We start from the raw sequence: 26,136 nt of genomic DNA on the forward strand, positions 1-26,136 counted from the left end.
GTGTTTCGCTGCTGCTGCTGCTTGCTCAAGCTACGCGGAAGCCAGGGATGAGCTAGTTTAGCGGGGCGCAGACCTCACAATTATTGGTGCCTAATATCGGAAATCTAAGAGAAGATGGTGGCGATATGACAGATATTTGCCATCGAATCAAACAATATATTATCATTCCAACATCTAATGCAGTTTTATACTTTTCAAAGACAAAGTATATATCGCGCAACAATGCCCAAACTCAAACCAAATGTCAAAAGTGTGATCTAATCAAAAAAACACGTATAGGTTACCACAAAAATGAACAAATGATCTAACGACATTATCAAAATTGTCATCGTCCCACGCCAACAACGCATGCAATCAAAAAATTCGTATAATTCAGTCTGTCACTTTTAAATAGTACTTTTTAGAGCGCCATATTCAAAAAAAAACGAAACACCGGAAGAATGGATATCAACCAACTCCTAATGAGGAAAGTTTACCTCTTCTTTACTGTGTCACTACTAGCCGTACTGCTATCTCTTTTCCAAAACTTCTGTTTCTGCGAAATCGACGTGCTCTTCAAGCGCGACAACCCTCCGCTCCCGCCTTCCTTCTTGCTCTTGACCGTGCCGTAGTCCGCGCCATTGCTGTTCGTAGCTGCCGCCGCGGGGGTTGGCGATGATGTCACCAACGAAGGCGTCGGCGTGCCGTTGCGCGTTAATTTGCCGTTCATGAGCTTAGTGTGGGAGTCGGCGGCCGACGGTGGCACTTGCTGTGCGATCGAAGACGTCGAGGACGCTGCTGACGATACCGGCGGTGATGATGCAGACGTCGTTGTGGTTGACGACGGAGACGTAGCCAGCGTCGAACCCTGCGGCGCTGCAAGAAACGGAGACGACACGACGATCGGTGTCGCCTGCTTGACGGGTGTCAAGGAGGCTGACGACGCTGCAGCAGCGCCATACCTCCGCGCTCGCTCATATTCTTCGCCTGAAATCTCTTGGTAAAACAATATATACGCACACGCAAGTCCTGGCTTGTCACCGAAAAAGTTCGTCACATAGTCGTCGTCCACACGCTCGACCATCTCGTCATCGAACAACACCCATCCAGTGTGCTCGGTTTTCACAATCGAGACGTAGTGGCCGTGGTACGGACCACCGCCAATATGTACGACCACCGCATACAGCTCGTAAAGCCGGTCAGGATCCTGAACATCGTCCGTCGTGTTGAATAGTCGCAGATGGTACGGGAACATGACCTTGTGAAAGAGTTTGACGTTGCGCTGCATGTCCTCTGTAAACTTGAACCGTTTGAGATGTAGCGCGAGAATCCGCGGCAACCGGTTGATCTTCATACGCTTTTCAGCCTCTTGCAATCCGCCGCAGCAATCGCAGTGGAACTTGTTCGACTCGCACAGCATCTCCGACGCTGAAAACTGCCGTAGACAAGACGTGACAGACGTATGCTGCTCTAGATCGATTGACAGGTCTAGGAACATTTCGTCCCGCCTCGACACGTTCTCGCAGGTAAGGCACTTGGTCTCTGACGTCAATAACCCTTCGAACAGCTCGTGCACCCACCGTGTATTCGAGACCTGGTCGTCGTTGTTCTGGGCCCGCAGCTTACACTCATGCTGTTCGACATTGTCCACAATCTCATTCAGCAAGAAATTGAAAAACTCGTGCGCATCCTGGTGCATCGATGATCGGAATAGCTCATTCTGTCGTTTCAAGACCTCAATCAACTTGGCCGGGGAAACGATACCAGTCCGACTCCTGTGCTCGACCATGGCCTCAAATATGTCTTTAAGCGTGGTAAACAGGCTTTCTTCCATGTTGTAATACTGGTTCATGCTGTGGTCCATATTAATAATCGGCCCATTTGTCAGCGCAGCCTTTTTCTTCTGCTCGGGCGTGGTCGACTCATCCCCTCGCAAGGGAAGAGAATTCGAGATACTCGCAGACTCCGCCCCGCCGCCGGCGGTCCCATTCACATTCGATATGGTTCCATTGCTAAAAATGGTCCCCGGAGACGCTGGCGGCCCTCCGCTGCCGCTACCATTGCTTGAGAGTGCCGAAATGACACTGTTCGCACGCTTGGACTTCGTGCCGGTCTTCTTGTCCTTCGCCGTCTTGGCGTTCTCGGCCGCCTGTTTCTCGGCCTGCTGCTTCAGGGCGACCAGGAACGGGTGCGGATTTGCGCCCGGCACGGACGCGCGGCGTTGGCGAGGCTGGCGCGTGTTGGCGGGCGGATAGTTGATGATCGCGTCGCGAAACGGCTTGGAGTAGTATAGACATTGCAGAACGGAATTGCAGTAGCAAGTATAGCCGAACTGCGCGGACGATTAGCACACAACTGCCGCCTAGCAAAGAACTTAACCAATGGATGCACACGTTTTCCATGCCAAAAAACTTGTCGCTGCCATCGCCTTGCTGCGGAAGTGAATCGAGGCCATTAAGGGTTCCAGTGGATTCGACCTGCGCTGTGGAAGTGGCTGCGGTGGAAGGAGACGATTTGTTGGGGGAGTTGGCAGAGGCCGGCGAGTTCTAGAGATTCGTTAGCAATATACCGATTGTACTTAACGGAGAGATTTCGCGCGTCGTTGAAAGCTGCCCAAAAAATGACCGGCGGACACAGTCGTTGCGGACAGACCCGAGGAGCGCAAGATTGCCGACGAGCCTAGAAGATAGGAGACACTTACCAACGAGTTCCCGCCCCTCCGCTTGAAGAAGGACATTGGCTAGACGTCAGCGTTTGAATGGGCACGAGAATGTGAGAGGGGATGGAATTGGAGAAGACAAGGCGTAATGAGCTAGAGACAAGTAAAACTGGGGGTTGTGGTGGTTAGAGCGGATGGCAGAGTGGCCAGATTTGACGTGTATGGAGAAAGCGTGGGGACTACTCAGGCTGCCCGCGCTCCGATACCGCCGGGGCGCATTTCGTATGAGTAGATGAATAAGACCTCGACTAGGTGCAGAGCTAGTCCGTATAAGGCATCCAGCCTGCCGGAATAGACAAAGGGCGTTCCGGTCTAACTTTGTACGGCCTAGCGCCAAATGTGCGGGGATGCGGCGCTCTGGTGCCAATCTCGAACGTACGTCCACGTGCTTATTACGAGGTGGTTATCTCGTGATGGCCCATTTGGAGCGGGTGTGCAGTGAAAAGAGACGAAGCGAACAGGGCAAGAACAAGAAAGAGTCCTCTTGCCAAAAGCATAGATTGGCCAACTCGGCGCAAGGCCGGTGATAATAGCATTTGGGGGTAATTACCGGCGACCATGTCTAAAACAATTCGTCATTATTATGGTTTGATCACTGGGACGGTGTCGCGTGCGCCTTGTTTGTTGGGCTTATTAACTATTATTATTATTATTATTATTATTAATTATTATCCCACAGCCGGCGATCCCGCAGACCTCGCGGCGGCTGGTTGCGCTGCCTGGTAAGTAAGTTACGGCATCTATATAACACACTGTAAACTCAGGACCCGTGACGCAACAGCTGCACGTTAACCGCCGTCTGCGATCGTCGCCTGTCGTGTTTGTTCCTCGATGCCCCACCCAAAATCGTGAAGGAGTGCTCAGGGTTGGTCCGTGTAAACCGCTCACAGTTCGCTGGATTGTGCAGCTGACACATCAATTGATGGGGAACATTCGTAAAGTCACGCACTTCATATCTTTAGTATTTAATATTAGCTGTGGAAATAAATGTGTACCCTAATATATATTACAGTCCGCAACATCACGATTAATCATATTATAATACACATCCCCTTCACCGTGTCATGATGCCCTCATTGCGGTCTAATGCGTAGGATTTTTCAGCAAGTCTTCCCCTGCTGAAATTGCTGGGCCGATCATGTGCCAGACATTTATACCGTGCCTCTCCTGGCACGTCTCTTACCCTTCTGCTATCGCGGTCTGAAAGTCGCCTCAACCCAAGATCACTTCATACACAATCACTATCGTATTTATTCCAATCAGTGGTACTAAATACCAGTTAGTGCCAACAACCATTTCACCGGCTCCCAGCTTCTTGCACGAAATGGAGAGCATACTTCTCATCAATGTCCGCACGGCAGATATCAGATTGATCATTCTATTCTTGATGCTCATAGAATCCGCCACCCCGAAGCCGTTGTCAACCGTAACTGACGACCAGCCGACTATCCAACACCATTAGTCTCTCAAACTCACTCCCAGCACAAACATCACGGGCATTCATATTATGTGGATGCGTGTAAAAAGCAAAACTACATACTTCGCGCCAGGAACCGATCTTCGCTGAGGACGGCGATAGAATTAATCAGTAGTAGAACAACTAAATCCAGTCAATACCAGTCCACCGCAACGCAAACCCTGTCCTAACATAAACCTCACCGTAGAACAATCGCCCGAACCAGAACATTGCGCCAGCGAATTGATTGATGACTTGAAGAGCCTGCTCTGTGGCGATGGTAGAGTTATTTGGTGTTCCAAGAAATGGCAAAACCGCGATGCATCCAGGTCCCCGATGAGATTGAGCCGCGCGTTGAACCCGTGAGCATGACGACACGTTACAAGATCATCATCGCGCACTTTGGGCAATAAACACGGAGAGAATTATATACCATCAGCACATATGATTTTGACATCTACGATATCAACATAATCCTACAGCAAACAACAAATTTAAATGAAAGGACCATCGTCCCCGAATCCTTCTCCTTCTCTCGCCAAATCCCGGACGCCAATGGCAACACTCCTGTGGCGCACGTTCAAGCCTGACCCTCGCGCATCTCTCTCGCACCGAGTCGCAGTCTACTTGTGTCTGTTTTTCATTGTTTCAACGTTAGCTGTCCTCGGCGTGTACCTCAGTGTCAAGATCGTCGCCGCGATCGTTGGATCTCGTCTGCGGCGAAAGTCGGAAGGCGTTCGACACAGCATATTTGAGAATTTCAAGGCTGCTGAGGTTGAACCGGACACCTCTGAGACTGAAGGCAAGAAGAATGAGAGTCGGCCCGTTATTGTGGGATTCTTTCATCCATACTGGTATGTGAGAGATGCATGCTGATCTGCAATGATTTATTCTCACTGAATTGTAGCAACGCCGGAGGAGGTGGTGAACGCGTTCTATGGGGTGCAGTCCATGCGACGTTGAAAGAACACAAGAGGGTTGTTTGTGCGATTTATACCGGAGACACGGACGTGCATAAAGCAGAGATCATTGAGAAAGTCAAGGTGGGTCTATCCGGCCTTGCCCGATTTATGTACGACGACTCACATTACAATAGACGCGGTTCGAGATAGATCTTGATGAAGACAGAATATTCATTGTGTATTTGCTCAAACGACGGCTCGTTGCCGCGTCGACGTGGCCGCGGGTCACGTTGCTCGGCCAGGCGCTGGGTTCGATCCCACTTGGCTACGAAGCGATCAGCAAACTCGTCCCGGATGTGTTTGTCGGTAAGCAACTTCAGTCACGTAATGTAGGCTATACGCTGACGCAACAGACACAATGGGCTACGCATTCACATACCCGCTGGTATCCCTCCTCCTCAACATTCCAGTCGCGGCATACGTTCACTACCCCATGATCTCAACCGACATGTTTTCGACACTCTCTCTGACCACCCAACTCCCCAAGTACATTTACTGGCGCATTTTTGCGCTCATGTATGCATTTGCTGGCGCATTTGCCGACGTAGTGGTGACGAACGGCACTTGGACGTTCAACCACATCAAGTCTGTCTGGTGGCTCAACCACCTCGTTGGCCTCGCGTTGGATAGATCCAAGAAGCTGGAGTTCAAGATCCTCTATCCGCCCTGCGGGACAGCAGACTTACAGAAATTCGACATCACCAAGCCCCGACAACCCATCGTTCTTTCAATCGCGCAGTTTCGTCAGGAAAAACGACATGAAATCATTCTCGGGGAGTTCGCAAAATTTGTAAAGTCTGACGCCGCGCCTCCCCATACGCAGCTTGTACTCATCGGCTCAGTCCGGGACGATCGCGACAGGAAGCGCGTGTACGAGTTGCGACTGCTCGCCCGTGAGCTTGGCATTAACGACGACGTGCACTTTGTGCTGGAGGCGAAGTGGGACGATGTCAAGAATTATCTGCGGACGGCCAGTGTTGGCGTCAATGCAATGTGGAATGAACATTTTGGCATCGGGGTTGTGGAGTATACGGCTGCCGGCCTGATTTCGGTGGTGCATGAGAGTGGGGGCCCGATGATGGATATCGTCGTGCCGTTCGAGGGCAAACCGACAGGTATGTATCGGCCCAAGCAGTACGTCTGTCGTCCCAGGCTAATTCACCAGGCTTGTACTTCTCGACCAATCCGAGCAGAGAAACAACGCTGGCGGGAGCACTAGCCAAAGTCTTCTCAATGTCGCCTGACGAGCAAATCGAGTACCGTGCCAGAGCTCAACAGTCCGCTGCGCGGTTTTCTGTGGAAAATTTCGACAGAGCGTGGCTAGAACGACTTCGAGTACTGCTAATGTTAGAGGAATTCTGTCGCGTAGATCGCATCTCGCGAGGGTTGCCTTCGTGAATATGCGGCACGTGTATATTACTGTACAAAACATCATATGACATGTACTATATACAACATAACCAATGCACGTATATACAAAGAAGTTTATTTGGTAATTCCAATTGGCTCGGCTTGGACTCCTGGCGCATGCATTGTCTGCGCGATTAACCGCTTCATACTCCGTTCGTCCAAAGTCGCAGTAATCCGAACCGGATTAGCTGGCATTTTCATCGGCGTTGCCAAGCTGTTGTCAGGAATGAATTTGTGATACCGCCTCATGAACGCGTTCTGCACCATCGAGTAGAGCGCAGAGGTCAGCCAGTAGATCGTGTACGACTAAGTTGACGTTAGGGGATTTGCAGGCATTATGTCAGGATAATGTGAAGACATACCGATGGATAAAGGAAGGACAAACTGACAATAAATAGACCGCCTAATCGTGCGACTGCGCCGAAGACGCGCGAGAGTGCGCCCTGGCGTGCGCGTCTAAACTCACGCACTTTATCTCCCTCCCGTACGTATCCCTACTCGCGATCAGGCTAGTCCAATTTTGTTCAAAAGTAAAGCGCATACCTCGATATTGAAGAAAGTCAACGCAGTGAAGGCGACTGGCAATATCAAATACGGATCCACTGTATCCAAGTCCGTAAACCACAACATTCCCTGTGTATGGTAAAACGTCCCCTCTGTCAGGACCGATGTATCGTCCGTCCGCACGCGAGAATACCGCGCAACCCCACGGCTTCCGAAAAACAAAATAAACGACTGCACGAACGCGACCGCGAACGTCCGCCATATGCTCACATGGAACTGGTTCTGCGTGAGTTTGTAGTTCGACTTGGCAAACTGCTTAATTGTTTGCACGCACTCTTGGGGCGTCTCGACAAGGTTGAAAATTTGAGCAACTTCCTCCTTCGTGGAGGACGGCGTGGGCAGCGCGTTGTGGTCAAAGCCAGCAGGAAGGATTTTCAGTCTGCCCTTTGTCATGCCGTTGCGAATTTGTGTGCCAATAGCTTGGACTAATCCGCCGATATCATTCATCCTCTGTGCATTTTTTCTGCTCCAAAGCGCCACAGGTAACGTGAGCGTGACGCGTAAGAGAATGCAGGTGATCGGGATGACCCAGCCCCATGTCAATCCCGTGATGTCGTGCACGGCCGAGAATACTTGGAACGAGATTTCGCCGATGATGACCGTTTTGTCGAGAAACCAGACGTAGGCGTCCACACATGATTGTGCGAACTTGAGAAGCCAGTCCCAGTCGAAGACAAAGTCGACCCACGATGAAGTCCCGGAGGGAGATATTCCTCCCGTGGCAGGTCCAGATGCCGAGTTGAGCACGGCGGATGCCAAATCTGGATTGGTGTCTGCCGCCCGAGTAGGCGTGGTTGTTGAAAATGCCGAACATTGCGGCTTTAGTAACCCGAGTATCGGACTAGTTTGTCGAGGCGTGGCTGGTCTGTGGGAAATGATGGAGATGTGCGTTCGCGAAGGTATCCGCTGGCACCAAAGTGCTTGTGAGGATTCGCATCGTGGAATGGCTGCCGGTGAGAGTTTCCGAGCAAACCCAGTCTGCAACCGCAACGTCCGTATCGCCGATGCCATTGCGATTAATGTGCTCACGGCCCCGATCTATGGGCTGCCTTCGTTCGTCGCTAGCGAAATTCAATAGATTGGAATGATATGTAGCTTTAATCAGGAGTTATCAGCAGACAACTGGAATTCGTCCTGTGGTGCTAGCTGCCGTGTTCGACTCGTTCGATTGCGAAAACGTTGGTTAAGTACAAACGAACGCACCCACTAATTTTCGTGCGGCTGGGTGGTGGTGGCAGCTGCACCACTGCCATCAACGAGGTATTCAAACTTTATTCCATCGGACGGGATCCCCCTCAAGTCGGGAGACTCCGACCAAAGTTCATCTGGTCGATTCTTGAATTTCTCGCGGTTAGCCTGCGAACATTGCGTTTGAGCATGCAATAGCATTTACTTTTTAGCACTGAAGTAGTCTTCGATAGGCAAGGGATGAGCGGATGGCCGTGTACATTGCGCTCGCTTCAGGTTAATTTACTTGTCCGATTCTCATGACTTACCATGTCCGTGCAGCTCAAAGGCAATACTTCCCCGGCTTCCATGATTGAACTGGTACGGATTGTACGGCATATGCGAGATACAGTTCTTTCCATTCTATCTATTCGCGTCTAGAATGTCGAACGGGGACTGACAATCGGATTGAGCTGCCGAAGTGGCCTATTATGCTTCGAGCTTCTCCCTGTCTATGCATTCAAGAGCATGACTTGGTGCGATTGTACGCGAGTCTTCGGCATATGGACTGCTACAGTTATGCAAATGCTCCGTGCATAGCACTTTTTTGTTGCAAGTTTCTTGTGCTAAATACAGCAACCTTTAGGTAAAGTGGAAATGTAAGAGGTTGTCGCCCAAGCGACAGTACGGAACTCCGCATCATGACAAACGTTTGCATTGGCAACGGACTCGTCATATTACGCGATTACAGCTGTTCTAAGTAAGAGGAAACTATGAGAGGTTTCGTCGCAGAAAATTGAGCAAAACTCGAGTAAGTTAAGACATAGTCAGTTAAGGTTTCGTCGGCAGAGAATGAACAAACTCGAGAAGACGTATCCACTTGCCTTGTGTATGTTACAGTATTCTGCTTTGTCTACTTTGGCAAAATCAGTCGTACCGAAGCTATGATTGTATCCATATGTTCGAAGCATTGTCTATGAAATTGAGCGGCCTCACACATGCCACACCAAGATAGCTTTGATGTTACATCTAATGCAATTTCAAATCCACTTTAAGTCCGATTGCTGTGTGCTTAATGAGCTGGGCGGGCCATAATTATGAGTAGACCTAACGATAATTACAACCGCCATGAGCCATAAGCAGAGTGTTGCTAGCTGGAATTTACGCTCCTCATCAGAAGTCTAAATCCAGCGAGTCGAGACAGTCCAGCTCACCTCTGCTGAGTTCGAGCAAAGTAATAAGTCTGTCTGGTTGATCGATGGGCCAGGAATACAGTTCAAGCTAATCTAGATCTAGCGATTAGGCTCCATATCACGCTTGGTGTTATGTCAGGGTCCGCCGGCTGACGTCACCAAAACTTAAATGAGGTTCCAAACAGCTGCACCGAGCAATAACCAAGTCCAGCGTCGCAAAAAGGTAAAATATGTTATTGTAAACTTGAATAAAATGGACAGCTGCGAGAAAAGTAAGAGCTGGAGTGAAAAGAGTAGGAATGGCGTGGATAGGGACCCGTGAGCTATAATTTATCCACGGGACAGTGTGAGAGCTCGGCAGTTTTGTGATCTCGTGAGCTAGCGTGCCCCTGGGCGGGATTTCGCTAATTCAGGCCCCCAGCGACTTCTAGCACCGCGTATCGAATAAATCTAGCTCGACATATTCCTATAGACTAATTATTTGCAATATATCGGTGCGCCGCAGATTCAGCTTACTCTGCACGGTCCTTTTGGTATTCGATAAGCCACCGGCTGAGGGACATAAATGCCTACGTACGAGGCATCCTACCCGCCGAATCTTTACCACGCCTCGCGGCCACGGGCCAATCGTCGTGGGCCGCAGTTCCAGATTCCCTTGGTACGAATTGGGAATATTAATCTAGGGCATATATTCAAGAAGCTATTTACGCTCGTGAATATCGTGCGACTGCTGTGGGTTTATGTGTTGGTGTGGGGCGAGCGACAGGTCTTTGAACGCGCGATCCGGTCATGTCAGTGGGAGACCTGGGAACATTGGGTATGTTTTGTTCATTTGGATCTGAAATTGGGTCGGACATGCTAATTGGTGTATAGCCGGAAGGAGCGACGCCAGAACGAATGGTGCTTATTGCAGATCCACAGTTGGTTGACGATAATACGTATCCGGGCCGGAATTCTCTTTTCCTTGGACTGACGGAATTCTACGTGGATACGTACATGCACCGCGCATGGCAATACGTTGAGACAGTTCTCTCATCGGATGCGACAATTTTTCTCGGAGACCTATTTGACGGCGGCAGAAGATGGGGGCAAGAGGAGTGGGTCGCAGAGTACAAACGATTCCTGAGGGTATTCCCAATTCACAGCGGCAAACTGACGCTCTGCGAAGTCGCTGGCAACCACGACATTGGCCTCGGCGACGATATCGTGGTTGACGCGCTCCGACGGTTCACAGCATACTTTGGGGAGCCGAACCGCGAGATCGAAATCGGGAACCACAGTGTGGTGATCCTGGACACTGACAGCATGATGAATACCAACAACGAAGAAATATACGGCCCACCACGCGCATTCTTTGATGCGCTCGTGAAGCGCGGTGGCGAGAGTACGTTGCCGCGAATAGTGCTGTCGCACATCCCGTTTTACAGACCGCCAGATACGGCCTGCGGGCCTAAGCGCGAAGGCAAGCCGTCGCTTCCGATCTCTCGCGGGTACCAGTACCAAACTGCACTGAACCCAGACTTGTCGCTCGAGATTCTCGAGAAGCTGCACCCGGTCGCGATATTCTCGGGTGACGACCATGATGCGTGCCGGCACATTCATTCATACAGCGACGGCACGCGCGCAACGGTGGAGTTCACTGTCAAGACGTTCTCGATCGCGATGGGGGTTTCGTACCCAGCGTTTGAGATGGTGTCGCTATGGAATCCGGGCGAGAGTGAAAAGTCGGGGCAGGCTACTTTCCAGACGAAACTGTGCATGTTACCGTCGCAGTTTGATATTTTCAGGCAATATTTTAAAGTCCTCGTGCTGACAGTCGCGCTCATGCTAGTAGGGGCGGCACGGTCATGGCGGGTGAACAAGAAGTATGGTAAGCCGGGACTGGATTATCTTGGTAGCGACAAGGACAAGGCCGACAGGGTCTACCGTACATATCCAATGGCCTTTAAGGTCGCGCTGGCGTATGGACAGAGACTCAAGCGGAACAAGTGGGTGCTGTGGGCGATGGGCCGGCCCAGCACTCTGAAGCGGGAGTTCATGGAGCGCATGGTGCGGGTCGGAGCCGTAGTAGGCGGTGTTTACTTGTGGCTCCTATTCCGGCCCGTGGTGTGAGATATATTATTGTTGCTATTGTATATTATACAGGCATGTACGATAAAATTTGATAATAGAACCCGTACCCGTAATATAGAAGGTTAAACCGAATGCGGGCCAAGCAGAGAAATGAACAATAATGACATGATGTTTGAGCGAATTATTAGGCGACTGGAATGTGGCCTGTGCACAAACTGCGTCGGCCTAATTAGCCACCGCACTCATCTCGTCTAAATACTCGCTGCTGTCAGGCAGTGGAAAGTTCCTGATCGCACCGGTCAATCGTGGTTGTGGTGGTCGAATGATATAGCCTAGATATTCAATCTTTGACTTGAACAATTCACACTTGCAAAGGTAATTTTCTTGCAAACCACTTAACACGAGATCAATATGTCGCAAACGCTCTTCGTCATTCGTTGAACATTAATAGACCATGATGAGCCAATCCAAGAGGTCGTATAAGTCCAGTATTCATGACTTCTTTGTAATGTCGCAGGCGCATTGTTCAGACCAAAACGTATCACATTGTACTCAAATAATTAGGGTAGTGAAAGCAGGTTTGGACCCTGTCACTTGCTCGTACAGCGATTTGGTGATAGCTTTTGATCCATTCTCGGTGGTTGATACAGGGTCCGGTTTGTTGAGTGACGTCGACGGCGCATGAGACACTGCCCACTCCCATGGACACGTCTCCGCGGATTTGGCACCTGCCATTTGGATTGACAACTATACACAATCGACACTTTTGCTATTGGTTTTGTAGTAATGCAGAGAAGCCGCCTTGTTGCAGCAAGCGATAGTCCAGTCGTGCGACCAGACGCGTGAGGCACGCGTGAGGCACGCGTTGCGGTTCTGCCGCTAATGCGCGAGAGCGGTGGCCAGCCACGGACCCTGACAAAGCCACGAGACGCGTCGCCAATAGGACGACAGACAACACCACAACAACTAAGAACACTACGCCAGCTCGCCTCGCCCCTTCGTGACTTCCGCCCTTTTTTCTCTTCTCTTCTGTCAAGGCTCGACAAACCGATCCAACGGCCAACCCCGCCCACCCGGTCTCGACGCGCCGCGTCACAGCTTTCACGCGTGCACTCTTTCCGCGTAAGGCCCTGTCGCTCGTTTCTACGTCCTTGTCGTGCTTATTCGACGTCCGCTCCTTTCTCTAATCCGGCGCAATGCTGTTTGCCCGCTGCCTCGCTCTTGCCGCGGCTGCCCTTTCCGTCGTTGCAGCAAAGCCCCACATCCACCACCGGCACCGTCGCGCGCCAGTCGCTGTTCCTGAGGCACTGGCCGAACCCAGTGCGGGCAATTGCGAATGCTACACCTACGTCACGAGCTGGTTGGTCGATTATGGTCTGTTGCTGTCTTCTGCTCTATGGCGATCCTGACTGACAATCTTCCCAGTGCCCACGACATCGTCGATGACCACGTCGCCGACCGCGTCTGTCGAGTCCATTTCTTCTGTCAGTTACACTTCCACAGACGTCCAGTACGTCTACGTCACCGTCTACCCGTCATGGCCTGCAAATAGCTCGACATCGACATCATCGCCATCGTCGTCGTCCGATGAAGACGTCACATCGACAACGACCGTTACCGCTATCCAGACGTCGACAACAACATCGTTAGTCCAAACAACTTTGATCATTACTCCTCCGGCAACTACGGCGTCGACGACAACATCCACGACCTCGATCTCGACCCCGACCTCGACCACGATCTCTTCGCCGACCTCGACCTCGACCTCGACCTGGACCTCGACTCCGACTACGTCGTCCACAGAGGTCGACTCTACGTCAACGTTCTTCTCGACAGTCACGGTCTTCGTCACAGTCACGCCCGTCTACTCTACAGTCTACACGACAACGACCTGCACGCCTGGCACGCACACAATCGGCGAGCTGACTACCGCCGTAACTGTCGAAGAGACAATCGTCGTGCCTTGCTCTACGCAGACCATCATCACTGTTCCCTGGCCGACTTCCATCGACCCCGCTGTTGCCACTTCCTATGTTACCGTAAGCCCCACCGACGACATGCCGCTGATGATCGTAACAGCCACTGTCGACGAGACCGTGTATACTACCGTCTCGTGCACTCCAGGCACATACACTATTGACGGCATTGTCACGACCGTCACGGAGACAACCGCCATTGTCGCGACTACTGCGCCTTCTCCGACGGCTGTCTTGCGTAGACGTGACGAGTTGAAGTCGCCCGGCGTGTTCGGATTTGTGGATTTGTTTTAATCGTATATTTTGGCTATTTGTGTATTAATTTGTACCATTAGAGCAATTTTGCGCGCTATGGGGTTACTAAAACTTGTATTGTAGGGATTCTTTTTTTGCCTTTGCATTTTGTCTTTTGCTATATTAAGTTCGGATTCTTGACAATCCGAACCTTGTAATGATGTCGGAGATGTATCGAATCATGTCTCACTCAGATTTGAGCCAATGATGTTTTGATGTCGTGATTTGGATATTGCACGAGTTTTGATTAGAATGACTTTTTCCTATTCTTGATCACTTGAGACACAGTGTACTATTAGTCTGCCATTCCTTCACTTTCCGTAGTGAATGCATTTCTATTTTATTCATTCAAGTTTTTTTGTTGTTCTTTAATACAAATGGCCAAAATTGCAACTTTATTATCCCATCAGACTCATAATTCCACAGTCCGAGAGTGGGTCTAGGTCCAATTAAATGTACTTGTAAGGATTCATGATTCCGTTCTAATACAATCACGTTAGCGTATTGTGGCCTTTGAAAATGATCAGCCCATGTATCTCCAGTTGCGGCTCGGTTATGCGAATGCCCCTTCATTTCCGCCATTCGCGCACTTTGTTCGTCGTCCGCCTGCAGGGGTCACAAGACATAAACGAGTACCCGGCGAAATTCATCTCTTCCTCAGCTCGTAGAAAATAATCGTGGAAAATAATTGCCGGTCCCCTTAATCTCCGATCCACAGGCGACAACGGACATCCGCAACCAGAAAAACAAGTGGGATCTAGCTAAAACTTGGAACTCACCGGATCGTAAACTTTCTTGACTTGTCGCATTAATTGGATCACACTTTGGTCCTTGGAATACTGGAGATACGGCTTCTTCGCGAAACCGAGACCGTGTTCGGCAGAGACCGAGCCCTGGCGTTTTTCTGTCTACTGTTAACATTGATTAGTGGTAGCGGAGTTTGCATTGACTTACCGATCCATTCGTATACCCATGGCTCCAGAATATGTTCGATCTTCTTGTCATACTGTTTGACTGCGACATTAAGATGCAGGTTTCCGTCGCCCAAGTGTCCGTATCCAACAACATTAACGACATTGGAGTCGTCAGTGCCGATGTCGAGTCCGAATTCCTGAATGCGAACACGCGTGTCTTCTACCAATTTGTACAGCTCGTCAAGCGGAATGCTCACGTCGTATTTATACACGCCGCCAGACTTGCCCAAAGTCTCGGGAATGCCCTCCCGCCATGTCCACAGATTTTTAGCCTGGGTCTCGTCCTGCGCGAGCACGCCGTCGGAAATAACGTCAGACTCCATCAACCCCTCGAGGTATGTCTGCAACTTCTCCTCGTCGTGTGCGAGATTCGAGCCTGAAGTCTCGACGAGGACGTAGAAATTGTGCGGTTCGTCTAGTGGCCTGCGAAGCTCGGTGAAACGAGCAACGTGATCCTGGGACGCGCGGTCCATGAATTCGAACGCAGACAGAATTTCAGAAAGTTCGCCTTTGGCCTTAACAAACGCCTGCTGGACTTTGTCGTACGATTCCAGGCCGAAAAAGGCAACGTTGACAACTTTGGACCGCCGCGGGCAGAGAATCGAGATGCCGGTAATGACACCAAGCGTGCCTTCTGATCCGATGAAAAGCTGCTTGATGTCGTATCCTGTATTATCCTTCCGTAGCTTTCCGAGACCGCTGAATATTGTGCCGTCGGGCATCACGGCTTCGACACCGAGCACAGTGCCGTGTAAACTGCCGTACCGCAGTAACCGCAGACCGCCAGCATTCGTCGCGACATTGCCACCAATATGGCAGGATCCCTTTGCGCCGAGGTCGAGTGGGAAGATGTACTCTCGTTCCGCCAAATACTGATCTGTGGTCTCGAGAATGCAGCCGGCGTCGGCAACAAGGATGCCCGAGACCTCGTCGAACGAGCGGATCTTATTCATCAAACTCATCGAAATCACAATCTCGTCAAACACTGGCACACTTCCGCCCACGAGGCCAGTGTTTCCTCCTTGGGGCACGACGGCAAGCTTTCTCTCGTGGCACCGCTTCATGATAAGCGACACTTCCTCGGTCGACCGCGGTTTCAGAACGACTTGCGACTGGCCGCGGTACTTGCGCATGGAGTCGATGTTGTACCCGGACAAATCCTCCTCCGCGGCAGTGAGCACCGCACCCGGCGACAAAATCGACTTGAAATATTCGACGTCTTCTCTACTTATCTAAACGCGAGCGTTATTACGGCGGGTACGATGCGAAATTGCACCAGACTCACCTCGCCAAATCTCCCGTCGCGAACGACATCAGGGTACATCTGGCTTGTAAGTTTGACGACCTGGGTTCCAGCCGGCGCGCTAGCATACTGTCTCCGCTGGCCTGCGTTAACTGCGACCACAGCACATGAGACGGCGGTAGAGATCAGCGCCGATGTGGGTTTCGTCGCGAACTTGGTCGCGTGGACGCTGTGTAGCGCCCGTAGTGTTCTGATTGTCTGACGCATGCCGACTGGGATGGTTCTCTAGCGATATATATATATATATTAATTGAGGTCGTTTCTGGCCGCAGACATATATGTTAAATAAAATCACGCCTTCTACGAATTTTTGCAGTTCCGAGCCGGAAATAATAGACAAGGTTTAGCGGTCAGGGCCCCGCGGCGAGCAAAATCCGACGAACAGGCTTGTTGCGGTTCAAGATCTCGCAACACCGTGTGCACGGCTATTTGCAAGACACCGCTGCTGACACTGCACCAGACACTGACAACGAGCGAGGGACTAGACATACAGCCACCATTGCATCGTATCGGATACTTGATTCAGTTATATATCGATTTAGAACTTAGGTACCATATAGCGGACCATAATGAGTGGATACGATCGTGCATTGTCCGTCTTCAGGTAGGTCATTTCCAGGCATGATCTCTGGATCATGACAATACTATTCATGGCACGGCTAACATAGTCTCCATCTAGTCCTGATGGCCACGTCTTCCGTATGTCATACATTTGCGTTCAATCGCCTCGAACTCGAAGCGAACTAACCATTCACAGAGGTCGAGTATGCCCTCGAGGCCGTCAAGCGGGGCACCTGCGCTGTCGGTGTGAAAGGCTCGACGATCGTCGTGCTCGGCTGCGAAAAGCGCACGGCAATGAAGCTCCAAGACACCCGCATTACCCCGTCCAAAATTGCGTTGATAGATCACCACATCTGTCTCGCGTTTGCCGGTTTGAACGCCGACGCCCGCGTGCTGGTCGACAAGGCCCGAGTTGAGGCCCAGTCCCACCGGTTGACAGTCGAGGACCCGGTCACGATCGAGTATCTGACTAAATACATCGCCGGCGTGCAGCAGCGGTATACCCAGAGCGGTGGTGTTCGTCCGTTTGGCATTTCGAATCTCGTTATCGGCTTCGATCCTAACGACGACACGCCGCGGTTGTATCAGACGGAGCCTTCCGGAATATATTCAGCTTGGAAAGCAAACGCGATCGGACGTAGTAGTAAGACCGTGCGGGAGTTTTTGGAGCGGAACTACAAGGAGGATATGGATCGGGAAGAGACTATCAGGCTAGCTATCAAGAGTCTGCTAGAGGTCGTGCAGACCGGTGCTCGAAACATTGAAATCGCTATCATGGCACCAGGAAAGCCAATGGAGGTTAGTTAGACCGGTAGTGATTACTGAAGATAATCCCATATTCTGACTCTATATAGATGCTGGGATTTGATAGCATTGAACAATATGTGAAGGACATTGAGAACGAGAAGGAAGCGGAAGCCGCCAAGAAGAAGCCACGGAGCGGCCAGACGACCAGCAACTAATGCTTAGATGAAGTTTAGGTGGATCTTGTATTATACGTTTGATTTGCGTCATGTTGGTATATAGCTTCCGTGAATAGTATGGTACGGCATGCACGATCATAAGCTTCGCAGAGTTAATATTGGGCTTCACTTCGAATGATGGCTCTTGAAACATTATAATACTGTAGAGTAGCTGTGCGTCGTGATGTATTACCTGTGATGTTTTACGTAGATAGATCGAAAGCGAGATGATCGGGGATTGGGCCCACTTTCACGCAGTCCAACTAAACTTCCTCGCTATTGAAAAGCCCGACCCAACAAGAAATGCCACCATTCCACAGCTGCAGCAAACGCACCATCATATGATTTCGCATTGTCGACTTCGTTATATAATATAGCCTAACATGCCGCCAAGTTTAATAACCAGCTCACTGCCAGCGACACCATCCGATAGCGAGTCAGACGACCCCCTCCATTCGCTCCTGCTCGCTACAGATCTTATCCCGCTCGCGGAAGACGTGACCAAGTTTGCCGGTGTAGACTATGCGACCTCACAGGCTGGGATCCTCGAAGTCACTCTGAACGGCACTATCGTGAAAATTAAACACGACGGTGGAGCAGCGGGATGTGGAGGGAAGGTGTGGCCGGCGGGAGAGTTGCTGTCGCGGTATTTGATTAGTGCTAGGGACAACGAAACATACCTCGCGCACGAGGCTTTGTGGAAGGAGTCAGCTAAGCGAAAGATAAAGATTATTGAGTTGGGCAGCGGGACTGGGTTGGTTGGGTATGCAAATGAGAATCTTGGGAAACGAGGATAAGTGCCCGGACTAATAATATGCCCTAGACTTGCGATGGGCAAAGCGTATAGCTTGGCCACAAAGGATTGTGCAGTCGAAGATGCGGGACTGGATATTGTGGTTACTGACCAAGCGTAAGTTTATGGCTCCTCGTACGCTGACATTCAGTATTCACTCACATATTGAAAAGTAACATGCTGAGCCTAATGGAAGACAACATCGAATTGAATCAGCTAGAAGAAACTGTCTCTGCTGAGGTGCTGGACTGGGGAACTGATTTGCCAGACAATTACATTAACCCGTGTCCAGACGTAATATTAGCTGCGGACTGTGTATATTTTGAGCCTGCGTTTCCGTTGTTGGAGAAGACGTTACTGGATTTGACTGGCGATAATACCCTGGTGCTAATGAGCTACAAGAGGAGGCGCAAGGTAAGCAGTTGGTCTCTACATCGTAGATACCATGGCTAACAGCTCTCGCTAGGCGGACAACCGATTCTTTCAGGTAGGACGATCGAACGCGCATTTTTGCAACGGCGCTAACAATTCTTGTTGTAGTCTATCAAGAGGAGCTTTCGGATAGAGGAAGTGAGAGTTCTAATTGTAGTCCAATAAAAACGTTACTAACAATCCCCTGCTATAATAGATCAAGGACTACGACGAGTACAAGGAGTTCTCGCGCAACACTGTTTTTCTCTATAGGCTCATCCGCAAGACCTTAAGGCGGTGATAGACGATGTGCATATCCAAAGATAGATCGTATAGTAAGAACCCTTTCTATAATACATTTGTCTATTCAGCGTAGCATTTCAAGTATATACAACAGATTGACACGGCGAATCACAACCCCCCTTCGCCCGCCGGACTGGACACCTCTTCTTCATCACCGGCCATGCCAAATCGTGACTGCATCCTCTTGGTCACGGTCTGTGCTCTAGTCTTCCACTCCTCAAGTGACTCGGCTTCATTCTCTAAACCGCGCTGGTTGTAAGACTTTGAGAAGACAGCACCAAACATACGAGCTTCCTCCTCGGCTGTTTGCCGCTCAATAGTCTCCTTCACTCGCAGCGAATAAAACTCCTTTCGCGCAATATCATAAGCCTCGTCCTGTGATAGTTCTTTGTTCCGCATTAACCACAGTGACCGTTGAACAACGCTATTCATCTCGTTAGCACAAACTGCGCACAATTCACCTTGAATCATAACAATACCAACCTTTCGCCATCCAATGCCTTATAATCCTGCTCTATCTTACTCCAATCACACCGCTGAAAATCCAACGCATCATGCTCGACCAAAATTCGCGGTCGGGTCAATTCCCATGGATGCTGTCTGTAAAATAGCTTCCGGATCCGGTCCTCAGGATACACGATTTCCATTGGCTTCATCAGCTTTTTGACACTCAGGTGTGGGTGCTTTTGTCGTAGCTGGACGATGTTCACTCTCTGGACGGTGTCCGAGGTCGACGGAGGGTGTGCTAGCACGGCTTTGAACCATGCTGGCTCTCCTTTGACAACACCGGTCTGTAGAAGGCGAGACGTACGCTTGATAATTTCGAAGACGTCGGATTGGGGCTTCATACTGCTATATTCTCTGACAAAATTGACGAAGTACTGGGACACCAGAAAGCCGTGACTTGTCGCGCGACAATTCGAATTGTGCTCAGGAATAAATTTCGTTGCCAGTCGGAATAGCGGGTCAGATATTGGGCATAGAAACGTGCGGCGGATTTTCTGTATGGCGTCGAGCGTCGACTGATCGAATTTAATGTATAAACACACCAGCACTACATCCACAGGTTTACGTTCCTTCAATTCCTGTTTCGCACAGAATATTTGTTAGCTGGCATACTGCTACACTATTTGCGCTCGGTGCAGTACTTCAACTGTGATTGCAATTCCAGGAACTACGAGCCCGAGCAACTATGGTCTTCACACCCGGTTCAAAATCACTGTAAAAATTTCACGGCCCAGCTCTAGCAACATCACAAGTCTCACAAAGCGATCCTGACGACGGAGTTTTGATTGGCTCTATAAAGAGCGTACGGCACGGCGTGATTCAATGTGGACTCGAGGGCAAAAAAGTGCCGTTCGATCTGTCCTTCCGATAGTCTCGCGCGTGCGACCTCGGGCGCGATGGCGGCCGCCAGTGTTTTGTGAACGATGGATGCGGATTAGTCATTCGGCATTGAGTAATCATTCTATGGCGGGCATTGCTGAGCGTGAGCCTGCGGAGAGTTACTATGCCGAAGAAGACACTACAGAGGACATTGCTCAGGATGATCGCTTGAATTACCAAGACGACTTAGAGAGCGAGACAGACGAAGTGGAGTCGATGATTTATGGTTCCGACGGCAATCATGGCGCGCCATATAGCGGTGGCAGAAAGGAAAACCATCGAGAATATGCAGACCGTGAATTTTTGCAATCACGGACGGCAATCTCGCAATGGTTATTAGCGAACGTGCGAATACGAGAAGTCGGCTGGCTTGACGGACACTCAATTGACTACATGGCCACAGACCATGCTGAAACTTGGATTCGACGATCAAAACTGCACACTTTCAGCGAGGTTGCGAGCAGCCTTTACAGGCCATTCTATCAGTCCCTAGTGCAAGCGCGCATATTTTCCTTTTCAAAGGAGGCAATGACAAAAATGTTTGCGCAATATATGCAGATGCCGGAACCGCGGCCGCTCCACATCAGAGCGGCGCACTTAGAGTTTCTACTGTCGAACTACGCTGCAGCGGTCAAGAATGATGAAATATACCTAGAACATTACTCAACAGTATTGAACGACCTAAAGGCAGTCGGATTGCCTGTATCCTACAGGGAGAATGTCGTTGAGTTGTCACTTGTGTGCCACTGCGCTCAAAAACATAACCGTGCTTCGGTGGTCACGCGCACCTTCAACAAATTCAGGGAAATGGAGATCCAAGGAATCATTGCATGCGAGGCGTCCGCATTCAATGTCCTAATGACGGCAGTGATAGCCGCAAATGATTTTGGAGCAATGGCTGCGATTGTGGAGGAAATGCGCCTGCGGAGAATCGCTCCAGATAGATTCACATATGTCAATTTGATGACTTATTATTCAAAGCTTGGCAACAAGGGAGCCTTGCAAGTTTTATACGAGAAGTTCATCCAGTCGGAGCAGATCGCAGATATTGTCGTACTCGAAGCCATGATAGCTGCGCTGGTGCGATGCCGCGATATTGCAGGTGCGGAGAGTCTGACCCGGTTTATTGAGATGCGAGCGGCAGAAGAGGGATGGACTTCGCCGCGATTGTCCAAAAAGCAATTGAGATTTTCCGCCGGGAATTTGAAGAGACTGGCAAGAAATCGACTACGCCATCGATTACAATTTCGAGACGACGAAATTCCGGATCCTGAAGATACAGTGGCCATCGCTCCGCGAGATACAACATATCATCCACTGCTTAGTTACTATGCATCTATTGGCGACTACGAGTCGCTGGTCGAAACGATTAACCGGATGGACGGGTTTAATCTCTCTCGGAGGCGCGCATATATATTGTTTCTTAAAGGCTTTTATATTCACGGCGGCTATCCGGGATCAGAGTGGACTCTCGCGAGATTGGAGAATCTCCTGGAGACATTGCTACGTGACAAGGAGGAGGACAAGCTGTTGGTTCGCCAGATGACTGTCTGGGCTCTCCGCGCATACGCAGTGGCTTCACTCGACTTTATTAAGTTGGCTGCCGTCAAAGATCGGTTAGTACAGAAATTCATTGACGAAGGCGGCACGGCAGAAAGCGTGAGTGGGAAAATAGCTCGGGTTATGCAGGATGCAGAGGAATACATCCGGCTGAGCAAACGAGCCCAGTTCATGAAGAAGCCACCTCTGAAGAGACGGGTGCCGTACTTTCGTATTCTTGCATAATGTCTACGGTCGGTGTTCGGTTTTGTTTTATAGTAAATATGTACATATTGTTTGGGGATTGCATTGACGGGTGTTACTATATGTATATACATATTTATGGATTTATTGTGCATGCATGTATTTACATATATCAATGAGTTCCTGAACCCAGTAACGCCTATTGTACAAACGCGATATCTTATCATAATGGTCAACCATTTCATTTGTCTTTGTCGCCATGACTCTTCGACAATGACTTTCCTTCCGAATCGTCGAATGTCTTTCGTGCTTCGTGAATCTCCTTAGATAGGCGCTGCAATTCCTCCACTCGTCCAAGTTTCCTGTAATCCCGTCGTAACGCGAATTTGAAGTCGTCTACTTTGACTTTATTTCTATTCGTGGTCCGAGCCATCCGAGCTGCTTCGTGACACTACAATGATCGACATTAATAAGCCATAATCTCCTGTCATCGAAACCTGCCAATACTTACCATATCAACTATATAATCTGTTAAAATATCCTCGAGGACGGCTATCGACTCGCGTTCAGGATTTGGAACGTCTCCGAATGCATACATCAACGCTCGCACTAGACTGATTAGCTGACGTGGGCATTCAGCGGACAGTGTTTCGACATACCATCGTTGGAGAAGAGATTTGGTCTCTTTCGTTTGCGTGAGATTCCCTCTGTAGCCATCGTCACGGTAGTGAAGGCCAACACGACGACCCCGTAATCTGACAGTCGTAGGTGGAGCTGGGAGAGTGACAATATCCTTGGGTAAGTCCAACTTCGAATTATGTCAGAGTCGAGTGTTACCCGGCGTCACTCTGAGGTAAGGTGACGCCCGTGGGAATTGATGCGGATTGTTTCTTGACCACGAGGTCAGTTCGTCCTTCATATAACAGCTGGCTAATTAAATGGTCGTCGTGACTGTTCTCAGCTTACATCAATAATTACATTGGAGCAAGGTTATTACCGGTGGGTGCTAACTTTTGAACGCCTTCGGCGCGTTCTTCTATTCGATTCATCTCACATCCATAAATCGACTTCAAATTCACAAAATGTCCTCTTCCGGTGTTCTGGCCATACTAGCGCAACTATCTCCATATGTATCTGCAACGGTAAGGCATGGCAAGACATTATTCGCCCATGCACAGCAGCTTCTGGGACCACCGCTACTATCGCTCACAACCGCAGAACCTGATCTGATCTCGGTAGTGCTGCTATTGGTCATATTATGGCTATCACTACTGGTGCTCAATCAAATGGCTAGAATGATGTATGGAGTCGTTGCTATGGCGCTGAAAGTCACGCTGTTAACCGCAGGTGCGGCAGCTGCTGTTTGGGTCATGAACCGCGGCGTCGAGGATGCAAGTCGCGATCTGGGGTACGCTTCGCGGGTGATCATTGATTACTTACAGAAGATATGAGAGTGAAGAGGAGTGGGCGACAAATGATGGAGGTGGCGATTGGCGATCATTTGCTACATTACATGCACGTTTTAGGAGTTTGGTATCTTGGTAGCAACAGCTTCATCTGGTACTAATAGCAAGGATTTCAGTGCCATGTTGTATAAGTAGTTGTATATAGTGCAGTTAATTATAATGTACAAGAGTTATCTTTAGATTCTGGGTTCAGGAATTAATACAGCGATCGTAATAATGCAACGCTAAAAAAAAATAGATATTCAGTTGCAGGTTATCGCATCCCCAGTCACCGTTCAATACACAACCTTGTGACCCGTGTCGCCATCCCGAGGCAAAGATTTCTCTGCTAGATTGCTCTACTCAAGTGTAATCAATGTCTTAGAGCGGACGCGAAGACAGGTTACCCGTATCTCACGAAAATACCGCCAACCACAGGATTCGAACCGGACAAAACCATGTAGCATGTAGGACAAGCCGCACGCGAACAGCATCCATAGAGATTAACCCACTTCCAAACGGCTGAGCCATTACAGCTATGACCAACATTGGCTGATGTTTAACCTTTAAGCCAATGCCTTGAAACCTAACCCTGAATCTCTTCTTGTTTTCTTTCATTCACTTTTTTTGTTTTCTTTTTTTGGCGTATTTGAATTTTATGCTCTTTTTTGTCCCCTTTTTCGCCAGTACATGTCTGTAAGCAGCTTGTAAAATAACACCGCCTTAAAAAAGGGTGAGCTTGGGGACATGTCGCACTCTCCCAGTCCTGGACTTCAGGGGCAACAAAACGAAACAAGAAAGCGATAAATAACAAAGTACGTAAGCAAGACAAATTAAAAAAAACAATTCCAACTACATCGACCCTCCCATTAGACATTTCTCCAGCTGACTGAACCCTAGTTGTACTCAGTCCGGACTAATGGCTATCAGCCGTTTTGACATTCACCATCTAACCCCCCGTACGCGTCAACGTAGATTTTACCAACTATTATTGAGTCAACATCAACACTGTCGGCCTGTGGCGACAATCCTAAGCAAAATTTGTCGTGATATTGTTTATTTTCTTTAACAAAATAATCGTCCGCATCTTCAGTCTTGTCGTGATTCGTTTCTTCATCCAACGGCTCTTCATAATATGATCCTTCTTGCATATTTTCACCGTACCCGGTGTAAGACATCCAAGACGCTAACATATCATTCCGTTTGTTAATGACGTGAGTACGAAAACTGTATAAAGCCTTCTATTCGATCACGGACCTCGTCCCTTTCTGTAAGGACTGCGACAGTTACACCTGCTCGCTTTATTACCAAAGATGATAAGTTTGACAGGGACTCATTCAGTGTCGCGTTGTGAGTTGTGACTGAAATGCTTGAAAACATTCGTTATATTCGCATCTATCCCATGGAGTTGTTCGTAGTATTGGTCCATAACTGAGTCTCGTAAGTCCCAGTCATGTTGAATATTGTTCTGTTATAGTAATGGTACAGTTTCCGTTCAAAGCACAGTTGCCTATTGAAGCGCCATTTGACCCAAATACCCAACCTTGGCTACTTCCATATGTATATAAACCACTGGCAGTTGCAGTAGACACTACTGTGACAGCTGCACTACCTACACATGCCAGCGACATTGCCGGCCATACCGGAGCACCTATGAATGCAGCTGCCAATGATGCTTTGCATGCAGCCACCGTGAATACAGTTGCTCCGGTAGCAATCGTAATCAACGCTGCAACTCCGGCGCCTATCAAAAATGTTTTTATCCACCTCTTCCTAAATATCGGTACTACTACTTTTCCTATATCACCAATATGCTTGCTACTCCTATTTAGCGGTAGCACAAATATGAGGCAATATAGCAAGACACACAATATCAGGAAAAACATTGACTTGACTGCTTTGTTCACACCACCAATTCTGTAACTGCGCCAATTGATTTTGACCGTGAACCACTTGACTTTGCCCGGCTTAGCCACTTCATCGGCACAATCTGCGGAACCGTCGGATGAATCATATCGATGATCTAGCATATTATCCACGTAAGAAAAGGTAACAGGCTGATGGAGACCAATGGAAAGAAAAAAAAGACCGCGTTAAATATAATAAATAAGAGGGCAAATAAGTTGGCGGGGTTGAGGCAAAGGTGTAGTGAATGGCACCAAGACCAAGTGGTTTTAAATGTCTGTTACGGGCTTACGGCGCAATGAATATTTAATATTCCCTGACCCTGACCTCACTGGCCAGTAATTGTAGTCGCTCACTGTGTCGCTCCCTCGTCATAACGAATAGAAATAAGTATAACATTCGAACTGCCTGATTTTTCTGATTCCATTGCTACTAATTTTATTAAAATCACCAACCAAACTTTTGGTGATGGTTTTTGGTACTTACCCGGCTTTGCTCCGGCACGTGAGTGACTTACCCGGTTCGCTGTCATTGCCCTCACCTGGTGCTGCGTTGCA

At 49.3% G+C, this 26,136-nt stretch overlaps 14 protein-coding genes across 14 annotated transcripts; 7 read left to right on the forward strand and 7 right to left on the reverse strand.

The window, feature by feature from the left end:
- Positions 1-137: 137 nt before the first annotated feature.
- POJ06DRAFT_256809 (uncharacterized protein) lies at positions 138-2,874 on the reverse strand. Its single transcript, XM_056188067.1, has 3 exons — positions 2,681-2,874; positions 2,373-2,525; positions 138-2,311 (listed from the first exon to the last, which is right to left on the reverse strand). Exons 1-3 carry the CDS (start codon positions 2,714-2,716, stop codon positions 473-475), a joined length of 2,028 nt encoding a protein of 675 aa, XP_056042829.1. The 5' UTR covers positions 2,717-2,874; the 3' UTR covers positions 138-472.
- Positions 2,875-3,910: 1,036 nt separating this feature from the next.
- POJ06DRAFT_199021 (Yos1-like protein) lies at positions 3,911-4,299 on the reverse strand (the record flags this gene model as incomplete). Its single annotated transcript, XM_056185136.1, has 3 exons — positions 3,911-3,966; positions 4,036-4,143; positions 4,239-4,299. Coding segments are annotated over 3 exons (225 nt in total), but the record flags the coding sequence as incomplete, so codon positions are not given.
- Positions 4,300-4,549: 250 nt separating this feature from the next.
- POJ06DRAFT_256819 (uncharacterized protein) lies at positions 4,550-6,578 on the forward strand. The gene is made up of 5 exons (XM_056188068.1): positions 4,550-5,008; positions 5,062-5,197; positions 5,251-5,422; positions 5,470-6,231; positions 6,282-6,578. The coding sequence occupies exons 1-5, from the start codon at positions 4,653-4,655 to the stop codon at positions 6,512-6,514; spliced, it is 1,659 nt and encodes a 552-aa protein (XP_056042831.1). The 5' UTR covers positions 4,550-4,652; the 3' UTR covers positions 6,515-6,578.
- On the reverse strand, positions 6,579-8,373 carry POJ06DRAFT_256823 (60Kd inner membrane protein-domain-containing protein). The gene is made up of 3 exons (XM_056188069.1): positions 7,070-8,373; positions 6,889-7,020; positions 6,579-6,832 (listed from the first exon to the last, which is right to left on the reverse strand). The coding sequence occupies exons 1-3, from the start codon at positions 8,099-8,101 to the stop codon at positions 6,602-6,604; spliced, it is 1,395 nt and encodes a 464-aa protein (XP_056042832.1). The 5' UTR covers positions 8,102-8,373; the 3' UTR covers positions 6,579-6,601.
- A 1,496-nt stretch (positions 8,374-9,869) lies between these two features.
- On the forward strand, positions 9,870-11,673 carry POJ06DRAFT_256826 (Metallo-dependent phosphatase-like protein). Its single transcript, XM_056188070.1, has 2 exons — positions 9,870-10,267; positions 10,324-11,673. Exons 1-2 carry the CDS (start codon positions 10,016-10,018, stop codon positions 11,560-11,562), a joined length of 1,491 nt encoding a protein of 496 aa, XP_056042833.1. The 5' UTR covers positions 9,870-10,015; the 3' UTR covers positions 11,563-11,673.
- A 607-nt stretch (positions 11,674-12,280) lies between these two features.
- Positions 12,281-13,967, forward strand: POJ06DRAFT_134137 (uncharacterized protein). Its single transcript, XM_056184419.1, has 2 exons — positions 12,281-12,883; positions 12,949-13,967. Exons 1-2 carry the CDS (start codon positions 12,406-12,408, stop codon positions 13,791-13,793), a joined length of 1,323 nt encoding a protein of 440 aa, XP_056042834.1. The 5' UTR covers positions 12,281-12,405; the 3' UTR covers positions 13,794-13,967.
- Positions 13,968-14,292: 325 nt separating this feature from the next.
- Positions 14,293-16,389, reverse strand: POJ06DRAFT_134134 (uncharacterized protein). The gene is made up of 3 exons (XM_056184418.1): positions 16,053-16,389; positions 14,748-15,999; positions 14,293-14,697 (listed from the first exon to the last, which is right to left on the reverse strand). The coding sequence occupies exons 1-3, from the start codon at positions 16,275-16,277 to the stop codon at positions 14,555-14,557; spliced, it is 1,620 nt and encodes a 539-aa protein (XP_056042835.1). The 5' UTR covers positions 16,278-16,389; the 3' UTR covers positions 14,293-14,554.
- An 18-nt stretch (positions 16,390-16,407) lies between these two features.
- Positions 16,408-17,857, forward strand: POJ06DRAFT_134144 (nucleophile aminohydrolase). The gene is made up of 4 exons (XM_056184420.1): positions 16,408-16,674; positions 16,750-16,769; positions 16,828-17,429; positions 17,486-17,857. The coding sequence occupies exons 1-4, from the start codon at positions 16,640-16,642 to the stop codon at positions 17,591-17,593; spliced, it is 765 nt and encodes a 254-aa protein (XP_056042836.1). The 5' UTR covers positions 16,408-16,639; the 3' UTR covers positions 17,594-17,857.
- A 1-nt stretch (position 17,858) lies between these two features.
- POJ06DRAFT_134145 (putative methyltransferase-domain-containing protein) lies at positions 17,859-19,333 on the forward strand. The gene is made up of 6 exons (XM_056184421.1): positions 17,859-18,356; positions 18,417-18,503; positions 18,560-18,800; positions 18,853-18,873; positions 18,927-18,956; positions 19,015-19,333. Exons 1-6 carry the CDS (start codon positions 17,977-17,979, stop codon positions 19,096-19,098), a joined length of 843 nt encoding a protein of 280 aa, XP_056042837.1. The 5' UTR covers positions 17,859-17,976; the 3' UTR covers positions 19,099-19,333.
- POJ06DRAFT_225015 (mitochondrial ribosomal protein S25-domain-containing protein) lies at positions 19,157-20,142 on the reverse strand. Its single transcript, XM_056185698.1, has 2 exons — positions 19,584-20,142; positions 19,157-19,524 (listed from the first exon to the last, which is right to left on the reverse strand). Exons 1-2 carry the CDS (start codon positions 19,946-19,948, stop codon positions 19,209-19,211), a joined length of 681 nt encoding a protein of 226 aa, XP_056042838.1. The 5' UTR covers positions 19,949-20,142; the 3' UTR covers positions 19,157-19,208.
- On the forward strand, positions 20,121-22,345 carry POJ06DRAFT_256840 (uncharacterized protein). Its single transcript, XM_056188071.1, has one exon. The coding sequence runs from the start codon at positions 20,430-20,432 to the stop codon at positions 22,269-22,271; it is 1,842 nt and encodes a 613-aa protein (XP_056042839.1). The 5' UTR covers positions 20,121-20,429; the 3' UTR covers positions 22,272-22,345.
- POJ06DRAFT_256842 (transcription initiation factor IID, 18kD subunit-domain-containing protein) lies at positions 22,346-23,004 on the reverse strand. The gene is made up of 3 exons (XM_056188072.1): positions 22,889-23,004; positions 22,741-22,838; positions 22,346-22,680 (listed from the first exon to the last, which is right to left on the reverse strand). The coding sequence occupies exons 1-3, from the start codon at positions 22,944-22,946 to the stop codon at positions 22,471-22,473; spliced, it is 366 nt and encodes a 121-aa protein (XP_056042840.1). The 5' UTR covers positions 22,947-23,004; the 3' UTR covers positions 22,346-22,470.
- Positions 23,005-23,130: 126 nt separating this feature from the next.
- On the forward strand, positions 23,131-23,875 carry POJ06DRAFT_256844 (uncharacterized protein). Its single transcript, XM_056188073.1, has one exon. It carries the CDS (start codon positions 23,312-23,314, stop codon positions 23,678-23,680), a length of 369 nt encoding a protein of 122 aa, XP_056042841.1. The 5' UTR covers positions 23,131-23,311; the 3' UTR covers positions 23,681-23,875.
- Positions 23,876-24,838: 963 nt separating this feature from the next.
- Positions 24,839-25,817, reverse strand: POJ06DRAFT_134242 (uncharacterized protein). Its single transcript, XM_056184422.1, has 2 exons — positions 25,544-25,817; positions 24,839-25,492 (listed from the first exon to the last, which is right to left on the reverse strand). The coding sequence occupies exons 1-2, from the start codon at positions 25,702-25,704 to the stop codon at positions 25,126-25,128; spliced, it is 528 nt and encodes a 175-aa protein (XP_056042842.1). The 5' UTR covers positions 25,705-25,817; the 3' UTR covers positions 24,839-25,125.
- Positions 25,818-26,136: the final 319 nt, after the last annotated feature.

This window comes from Lipomyces tetrasporus (assembly GCF_029532465.1).
Source record: "Lipomyces tetrasporus strain NRRL Y-64009 chromosome Unknown POJ06scaffold_7, whole genome shotgun sequence".
NCBI lineage: Eukaryota > Fungi > Ascomycota > Lipomycetes > Lipomycetales > Lipomycetaceae > Lipomyces > Lipomyces tetrasporus.

Excerpts from the sequence above, each read along its gene's own strand:
- POJ06DRAFT_134137 (XM_056184419.1), top strand. The coding sequence starts at position 12,406 with ATGCGCGAGAGCGGTGGCCAGCCACGGACCCTGACAAAGCCACGAGAC. Across the intron at positions 12,884-12,948 it reads TACACCTACGTCACGAGCTG|TGCCCACGACATCGTCGATG; the intron begins GTTGGTCGATTA and ends CAATCTTCCCAG.
- POJ06DRAFT_256840 (XM_056188071.1), top strand. The coding sequence starts at position 20,430 with ATGTGGACTCGAGGGCAAAAAAGTGCCGTTCGATCTGTCCTTCCGATA.
- POJ06DRAFT_225015 (XM_056185698.1), bottom strand. The coding sequence starts at position 19,948 with ATGAAGCCCCAATCCGACGTCTTCGAAATTATCAAGCGTACGTCTCGC. Across the intron at positions 19,525-19,583 it reads AAGGCATTGGATGGCGAAAG|CGTTGTTCAACGGTCACTGT; the intron begins GTTGGTATTGTT and ends CGAGATGAATAG.
- POJ06DRAFT_256809 (XM_056188067.1), bottom strand. The coding sequence starts at position 2,716 with ATGTCCTTCTTCAAGCGGAGGGGCGGGAACTCGTTG. Across the intron at positions 2,526-2,680 it reads GGAGGGGCGGGAACTCGTTG|AACTCGCCGGCCTCTGCCAA; the intron begins GTAAGTGTCTCC and ends ACGAATCTCTAG. Across the intron at positions 2,312-2,372 it reads AGTTTTTTGGCATGGAAAAC|TTCGGCTATACTTGCTACTG; the intron begins GTGTGCATCCAT and ends TCGTCCGCGCAG.
- POJ06DRAFT_256844 (XM_056188073.1), top strand. The coding sequence starts at position 23,312 with ATGTCCTCTTCCGGTGTTCTGGCCATACTAGCGCAACTATCTCCATAT.
- POJ06DRAFT_256823 (XM_056188069.1), bottom strand. The coding sequence starts at position 8,101 with ATGGCATCGGCGATACGGACGTTGCGGTTGCAGACTGGGTTTGCTCGG. Across the intron at positions 7,021-7,069 it reads TGACTTTCTTCAATATCGAG|GGATACGTACGGGAGGGAGA; the intron begins GTATGCGCTTTA and ends GATCGCGAGTAG. Across the intron at positions 6,833-6,888 it reads TGTCCTTCCTTTATCCATCG|TCGTACACGATCTACTGGCT; the intron begins GTATGTCTTCAC and ends ACGTCAACTTAG.
- POJ06DRAFT_134144 (XM_056184420.1), top strand. The coding sequence starts at position 16,640 with ATGAGTGGATACGATCGTGCATTGTCCGTCTTCAG. Across the intron at positions 16,770-16,827 it reads TCCTGATGGCCACGTCTTCC|AGGTCGAGTATGCCCTCGAG; the intron begins GTATGTCATACA and ends AACCATTCACAG. Across the intron at positions 17,430-17,485 it reads CACCAGGAAAGCCAATGGAG|ATGCTGGGATTTGATAGCAT; the intron begins GTTAGTTAGACC and ends GACTCTATATAG.
- POJ06DRAFT_134134 (XM_056184418.1), bottom strand. The coding sequence starts at position 16,277 with ATGCGTCAGACAATCAGAACACTACGGGCGCTACACAGCGTCCACGCG. Across the intron at positions 16,000-16,052 it reads GCGACGGGAGATTTGGCGAG|ATAAGTAGAGAAGACGTCGA; the intron begins GTGAGTCTGGTG and ends GCTCGCGTTTAG. Across the intron at positions 14,698-14,747 it reads ATGGGTATACGAATGGATCG|AAAAACGCCAGGGCTCGGTC; the intron begins GTAAGTCAATGC and ends AACAGTAGACAG.
- POJ06DRAFT_256842 (XM_056188072.1), bottom strand. The coding sequence starts at position 22,946 with ATGGCTACAGAGGGAATCTCACGCAAACGAAAGAGACCAAATCTCTTC. Across the intron at positions 22,839-22,888 it reads AAATCTCTTCTCCAACGATG|TGCGAGCGTTGATGTATGCA; the intron begins GTATGTCGAAAC and ends TAATCAGTCTAG. Across the intron at positions 22,681-22,740 it reads CAGATTATATAGTTGATATG|TGTCACGAAGCAGCTCGGAT; the intron begins GTAAGTATTGGC and ends CGATCATTGTAG.
- POJ06DRAFT_134242 (XM_056184422.1), bottom strand. The coding sequence starts at position 25,704 with ATGCTAGATCATCGATATGATTCATCCGACGGTTCCGCAGATTGTGCC. Across the intron at positions 25,493-25,543 it reads TCAATGTTTTTCCTGATATT|CAAGCATATTGGTGATATAG; the intron begins GTGTGTCTTGCT and ends AAATAGGAGTAG.
- POJ06DRAFT_256826 (XM_056188070.1), top strand. The coding sequence starts at position 10,016 with ATGCCTACGTACGAGGCATCCTACCCGCCGAATCTTTACCACGCCTCG. Across the intron at positions 10,268-10,323 it reads GGGAGACCTGGGAACATTGG|CCGGAAGGAGCGACGCCAGA; the intron begins GTATGTTTTGTT and ends ATTGGTGTATAG.
- POJ06DRAFT_134145 (XM_056184421.1), top strand. The coding sequence starts at position 17,977 with ATGCCGCCAAGTTTAATAACCAGCTCACTGCCAGCGACACCATCCGAT. Across the intron at positions 18,874-18,926 it reads CGGACAACCGATTCTTTCAG|TCTATCAAGAGGAGCTTTCG; the intron begins GTAGGACGATCG and ends TTCTTGTTGTAG. Across the intron at positions 18,957-19,014 it reads GGAGCTTTCGGATAGAGGAA|ATCAAGGACTACGACGAGTA; the intron begins GTGAGAGTTCTA and ends CTGCTATAATAG.
- POJ06DRAFT_256819 (XM_056188068.1), top strand. The coding sequence starts at position 4,653 with ATGAAAGGACCATCGTCCCCGAATCCTTCTCCTTCTCTCGCCAAATCC. Across the intron at positions 5,009-5,061 it reads GGATTCTTTCATCCATACTG|CAACGCCGGAGGAGGTGGTG; the intron begins GTATGTGAGAGA and ends ACTGAATTGTAG. Across the intron at positions 5,423-5,469 it reads CGTCCCGGATGTGTTTGTCG|ACACAATGGGCTACGCATTC; the intron begins GTAAGCAACTTC and ends CTGACGCAACAG.